General features: G+C 49.3%; 1 protein-coding gene across 1 annotated transcript in view; it reads right to left on the reverse strand.

The window, feature by feature from the left end:
* SLC25A42 (solute carrier family 25, member 42) overlaps positions 1-6,109 on the reverse strand; it is a 7,896-nt gene extending 1,787 nt beyond the window's left edge. The window contains exons 1-5 of the mRNA XM_009073700.1: positions 6,029-6,109; positions 4,389-4,500; positions 2,211-2,236; positions 1,330-1,496; positions 429-545 (exon numbers count right to left, since the gene is read on the reverse strand). Coding sequence (XP_009071948.1) covers positions 429-545; positions 1,330-1,496; positions 2,211-2,236; positions 4,389-4,500; positions 6,029-6,109 — 503 coding nt within the window. The remainder of the gene's footprint in view (positions 1-428; positions 546-1,329; positions 1,497-2,210; positions 2,237-4,388; positions 4,501-6,028) is intronic.
* Positions 6,110-6,774: the final 665 nt, after the last annotated feature.

Here is a 6,774-nt window from a genome sequence, read left to right on the forward strand (position 1 = left end):
TTAATTAATTCGGCTCTGAGCTCCTCCAACAGCTCAGCAGGGATTTCAGCAGCCTGTCTGCCAGACATCAGCTCTGCCCCAGCCCTGCCACACATGCTGTGCTGTCTGCTGGATCCTTCTGGAGGCACCATGCCAAGTGGCCTCATAAAGAGCCAACACACAGGTCCCAATAGGTTTCCCATCTCCTTCCAGCCCCCTGGACTAACCAGTGCTCTGGTGATTTAATCACTGCTCAGACCCCAACGCTAAGAGGTTTATTCCACCAAAGGCTCCGAGCAAGAAGTGACCCAGAAAATGGGAATAAAGTCAGCTGAGCTTAAAAAAAAAACCCCAACAAAAAACCAACAACAAAACAACCCCACACAAAACAAAGTTGTGCATTTATGGGTGGTGGTGGTGCTTGTAACTTGGTTTTGTGAGGCACTTACATCTCCTTCGGCGTGACAGCCATTCGGGCACGGACCATATCCAGGGGGTAGGTTAGCATGGCAGCTGTGGTGCCTGCCAGAGAGCCAGCAATGAACCGAGGGAAGGGAGTCAGCGCTCTAAAGTGAGGTGAGAGAACAGACCAAACGTCACCTGCAGGTGGAAACACTGCCTGGCTTTAGAGCATGGCTCTGCCTCCTGCCAAACCCCTGCCCTGCCCAGGAAAGCAGCTGTGGGTGGGCACAGCCAGCCAAGAACCTCTGTGAGGGTTCCTGGAGAGCATCTCAGCCTGACTTGGGGTGTCTCAGATACTACGTGACGCAGAGCAAGAGGCTCAGGCAATAGTGCAAGGCTGGAACCTGTTGCTTCTCCTGCAGCTCTTTGTTTTGCCTGCCCAGGGAAGTGCTCACACGGTGTCTAGGCCACTTCTTGCTCATGCCTCTAGAAGACAAGGGTGTCTCCTCACAAAATCTCCCCTGTCCAAGAAAGGAAGGCCAGCTTGGAGAGAATCTCTGTGGGGGTTCTTGGAGAGCATCTCAGCCTGATTTGGGGTGTCTCAGACACTACATGGCCAAGAGCAAGAGGCTCAGGCCACATGCACGGCTTGGATGACAGTGCAAGGCTGGAGCCCTCCTGCAGCTCTTTGTTTTGCCTGCCCAGAAAAGTGCTCACTCAGTGTCTAGGCCACTTCTTGCTCATGCCTCTAGAAGACAAGGGTGTCTCCTCACAAACACCTCCCCTGTGCAAGAAAGGAAGCCCAACCCTTCCCTCAGACCCCTCACACCCTCTTCTTGAAGCCATCACATCTTCGTGCCAAGAGCTTCCACCTCAGCCCTGCCCAGAGCAGAGGAACAGCCTCTGCTCCATCTCCTCCACCAGGACCCAAGCCAGGCTGCATCTTACTTTCCCTGGAAGCCGTAGTAGCTGCCCAGGAGCTGCTTGTACTCCTCGTGTGCACAGAACTGGATGGCGGCGTAGGGGATGACGCGGACCATGGTGGCCGAGTTCCCTCGCCACAGGCTCCAGAAGCCTTCGTTGAGGTAGGTGTGATAGATCAGCCTGTAAGCTTCCTGCAGGCAACACAGCAAGGGTCAGGCAGGGACAGCAGCACAGGAGGAGTCCAGACAACAGAGAGGGGAAAGGTGACCTTGTGGTGCAACCTCCTTCCCACCCCAACCCTGACCCCAGGACAAGACAACTAAGCATCTCCTCCAGGGAGACTCAATCAGACCCACATTGAAAAGCAAAAGGAGCTTTAGATTCCAGGTATCTTCACTCTCCCTCTGAGGGAAGGGTAAGGCACAGAGCTGTTTGCACAAACCCAACCCAAATTCATCTTAGAACCATTTGGATGACACATATTAGCACAGCACAGGCAGAGTGTACATGCAGAAGCCACAAGGGACATCAGCTCCCAGATGGTCTACAGAGGCTCAAACTACTCCTCGGGTGGTGGGGGAAAAGAAAATAATCACTAGAGGCCCCAAAACACTCACTAGAAGGTCCCAAAAAGCAAAGCTCTGAGTGATGCCACATTCACTGTCATGTCCCAGCTACAACCTGGAGGATGAATAAGGACTGAGCCTCTCTGTGCTATCAGCAATCACTGTCCTAATTAAAAACTGCTCTATATTACACATACTGTGCCCAGTGTTTCCCTCTATGGGAGCTGCTAATGAATGCCAAGCAAGGAAGGTAAGTAAAGACAAACAAAAGATGCTGTTAGAGCTATTACTCCTATTAATCAAACACTTCAGGGCAAGAGCAGACACACATCACCTCACCTTGGCAGAGAATCTCTTTGAAGACACTGAAAAGAAAGAAGGAACATTAGGTCTTGCAATACATTCAGGTGGATCAAAGGTCAAGAAATGGAAATCAATCCAGTGTCAATAGATGCAAATCAATCCTCAATAAGCCCAAATCAAACCTCCATAAATCCAAACTGATCAAATCTCAATGCAAATCAACCAACTATAAATAAACACAAATATTTGATCCATAAATAAACCACACAGGTGTTTTAGCTAAGAGGTAAAGACAGAGGCAAAAGGATGAATGTATGAGAAAACAGAATTCTTTCTCATAAAGACTTTCCATTGGTAATTGCTCCTCTAATTTAGCCCAAGAGTCCATTTTTCCACTGCCTGTTAGGCAAACACTCAGTTAGTGTCACACTCCAGTGAAATACATGAATAAATAATCAATGCTTTAAAAAAAAACCCCATCAGAACTGCACTGTTCACTCATTCCAGCAGAGCATTTCCAGGTTCCAGACCAGTTCCAGAGCAGCTCCAGGCCAGAATGGTTTCACCCCAGCTCAGCTGAACACTCTGTTTCCCTTCCTGCATCCATTCAAACTGACAGCACCTCCTTACCCACGGAATCCAGGAGGCATTTGGGAGCAGGATTTAGCTGGCAAACAGCAGCTATGTTGTGTAACATCCTTCCAGCAGGAAGGAAACCCCTGGCTAAAGCCTGAGGCAGCTAATGAAACATGGGCCCAATTAAGTGTGTGCTGCAGTTGCTTTCTCACTCATTTGAGACTTGGAACCTCTCAAGTGTAGCCAACAATCACATGCAAATCAAGGGTTGTTTTTTTTTTCCACCACTCTGCTCCTTTATGCAATTCAATGCTCTGGTTTTGTAAGGAATAAAACCACCTCAATAAGCAACTGCAGCTGAGTGGGATGGAAAACAGCTCTTTGCCCTCTCCCATAGGAGAACTCATAGGATCAGGGAATTAAGAGTGGTTTGGGTTGGGATGGCCTTAAAGATGATCACATTCCACCCTCTGCCATGGGCAGGGGCACCTTCCACCAGCCCAAGTTGCTCTAATCCTCACTCACTCTTCATTCTCTAGTTGAAGGCACAACCTTGGAACACTTAGGACCCAGAAGTGCTTTCCCTGTAACACTCACATGACCCAAAGCTGCTCTCCCCTCCTCACAGCCAGTGAAAAAAACCCACAGGCTTTCCCTTCAGGAGAATAACAAGCCAAGAAATCCATTAGATATGAAGAAATTGCTCAAATGGGAACATTTTCATCATCTCCTTCGCAGCAAGTCTGATGAGCCAAAGCAAACAGGTCTTTTTATACCCATGGCCTGGACAAATTACAGGTGATTTATCTGCTCAGCTGCTGACTCACCCCAGGGCTGTGGTTTCCAGCTCACCTCTGCTCCTGACATTTCCAACCTGAGGTGAACCAGAGTGTTCTGGTGGGGAAGCACAACATGTCCTGCCCGAGCAGCTGGTCCCAGGGGCAATCCCTGAACTCCCTGATCCATAGCCCTGCTAGTCCAGCCCTCACAGCCCTTGCTGTGTTCAGAATGAAAATCACATGGAATGAAAGTCAATTCCAAATTAAATGTCATCCAGGGATTAGATTAAACCTGCCCAATTCAGTTAATCTGGGATGTCAACCAGATTTAAACCCCTTGGCTTTACCAAATGGCTCCTGAATTAACAGTCTGTGCTCTTCCCTCCAGGATAATTAGTGTGGCTGACAGTCCCTGCACTGGAACAGGGGAAGCAAACAGAGCCCAGGATGGGGCTGAATCCCAAAATCCTACAAAACACATGAGAATTTTCTGTTCAATTAGCTAAATTTCATCCTCTCTTACACAATTTACGGGTTCCAGAAAGGTCTTTAAAAACCAAAGCCAGAGCTGCAGTTTCAATGCCTCTTGTAGCACTTTCCATCACCAACTTCAGCTCTCCCCAGAGCAATTCAGCTGGGACACAATGTGGGCAGGCAGAGCCTGGCACAGAGCCTTCAGCAAGGAGCTCACACAGCCCAGTTACCTCCCTTCAGCTCCTCCACAGCTCCCTGGATTCCTCTGGGAGCACTGGAGCACAAACTGGCTGAGTAGATCAGAGGAGCTGCTCTGAGAACCCTCTCAGAGAGTTCTGCTAGCAATAAAGTAAGACATTATGCCAAAGCCAAAGTCAGAACTCACCTTGGAACATGATTTTCGTCCTATCCAGTGGAGCCACTGCAGTTTTAGCCACAGCACCAGCCAGTGCACCAGACATCAGCGAGTTGAGCACTTTCTTCTTCTCCTGGTTATCCTGGAACAAATCCTAAGCAAAAGGAAGAATATGTTACTTTTGCTGCAGCATTTACCCCCCAAAATCCAGTATCTAGGTCAATATTCTTGGCTAAATTTCTAGCACAGTGAATTCCTGGTCACATCAGGAAGCAAAATTCCAAGATCTGACAGCTCTTTTCTCCTTATTACTTCTCCTTCTAAAAGCTCAGCCACTGCCTCCTCATGATTCTGGCATGCAGAGGAGGTAAAGTGCTTTTCTGCCCTTCCAGTATCACCCAGGCTCTATTTCCACACTGCTCCCAAGCTCCTGGAATAAAACAAGACAGGTTTCCTACTAGGATGAAGGGAACAGAAATGGGTTTGTTATTGACCTTCCTCCCACAGCTCATATTTTTGAAGCAGCTCTCTCCTAACTCATGGGCAAAGAGCAAGGAAATGAGAAGAAATCCAACCCTGTGGAGATTCTGGATGGAGAAACAAGTCAAGACAAGGCTTAATGTTAACTTTTGACATGCTTTATGTGTTTGTGGAGAAGAGGAGTTAACATTTTCCTCTTTTCAGAAGGTTTCCCAACTAAAAAGTTAATGTTTACTACCGAACTCCATGGTTCACTTCAGTTTTCCCTTCCCATCTCTGCCTGTTTGGTGCTATAGGCAAGAGCAGCCATGCAAAGGCAGCACTGGGTGAACTTCAGCCTGAGTTTTGGGCTAAATCAGACCAAGGTTCAGCATCACCTTCTCTTCCAGAATTTCTAACAAGTCCAGGAGCAGGGAAACACAGACCCATGGCCCCAGTCCCAGCTGTGCCACTAAGACAGAACAGATTCCCTGCCCAGAGAGCACAGTCCTGCCTGCCTGTCAGCCCTGAGTGATGCCCAACCTCTTCCCAAAGGGATGGAAATACTTGGCTCTCCTCAGAGGAAGCACAAGTTACACATTCCTTGGCTTGCACATACACTGCAGCTCTTTCAGGACTCCAGAGCTCGAATCCCAGGATGGGTTGGGCCGGGAGGGATCTTAAAAATCATCTCATTCCACCCCTGCCATGGGCAGGGACACCTTCCACCAGCCCAGGCTGTTCCAAGCCCCATCCAACCTGGCCTGGAACACTCCCAGGGATGGAGCAGCCACAGCTGCTCTGGGCACCCTGTGCCAGTCACAGGGAGGAATTCCTGCCCAATATCCCATTATTCCTGCCCTCTCCCAGGGTGAAGCCATTCCCTGTGTCCTGTCCCTCCAGGCCCTTGGGAATAGTCTCTCTCCATGTTTCTTGTAGCTCCTTCAGGCAATGGAAAGCCACAATTAGTTCACCCCAAACCTTCTCTTCTCCAGGCTGAACAATCCCAACTCTCTCAGCCTTTCCTCACATCAGCGCTGCTCCATCCTCTGACCACCTTGGTGGCCTCTGCACTTACTCCAACAGCTCATTCCCATGCAGGGCCCCAGAGCTGGATACAGTGATCCAGGTGAGGTCTCACCTGAGCAGATCAGAAGGGCAGAATTCCCCTCACCTGCTGCCTCTGCCCCCCAGCAATCCCCTGCTCTCACCTCTGATGGAAGACGAGCTGCTGGGACTGGCTCCACATCCTGTCTGAAATCCACTCGACCTTCTCTCACACCATTACCCATTACCAGTTGCACTTACAGGTTGGCAGAAGAGTTATGGCTCCTAAATGGGAAACAAAAACAAAGCAGAAGAGTCAAAAATAGGAAACATTCAGGAAGAGTGACCCATTCCCAGGGTCATTTGCAGAAGGAATTTCCTCTCCCAAGCTCCCAGGTGAGGAGCATTTCCAGAATCCTAGAGCTATTCCCTTCCTTTAAGGTGTATGTATATGTGTGTGGTGCTACCTAAAACCTCTGACAATCCCCTTCACCTTTTTCGCCCCTCAAGGAACTCAGCTGCAAGTTACCACACAAAAATATCCAGGAGAAGGATCAGATCCTGCTCTGTCCTCCTACACTGATGATTTTGGTGGCTACTTTGCCTGCTGAGCAACTAGATCCTGGAGCAGGCATGTGGCAATTTAAACCCCTGCCCTGGAAAAGGAGAAAAAATAGTCCCAGCAGCAAGTGCTCAAAGCCTGCCCTGAGCAAGAGGAGGTTATTTTAGGGGAGGGAGAGATCCAGTGCCTCACACGTGCCAGAAAGGCTCTTTGGATGACATCAGAGAGCTGAGCTAAGGCAGCACACGAGGATTTCAGGACTCCTCTGCTCACAGCTGAGCTCAACATGTGCTCGGGGGAGTGACTGTGTGGTCTGCACAGGTATCTCATGCTCTGGGATGTGCTCAC

Source organism: Acanthisitta chloris, unplaced genomic scaffold, assembly GCF_000695815.1.
Source record: "Acanthisitta chloris isolate BGI_N310 unplaced genomic scaffold, ASM69581v1 scaffold34464, whole genome shotgun sequence".
NCBI classification, from domain to species: domain Eukaryota; kingdom Metazoa; phylum Chordata; class Aves; order Passeriformes; family Acanthisittidae; genus Acanthisitta; species Acanthisitta chloris.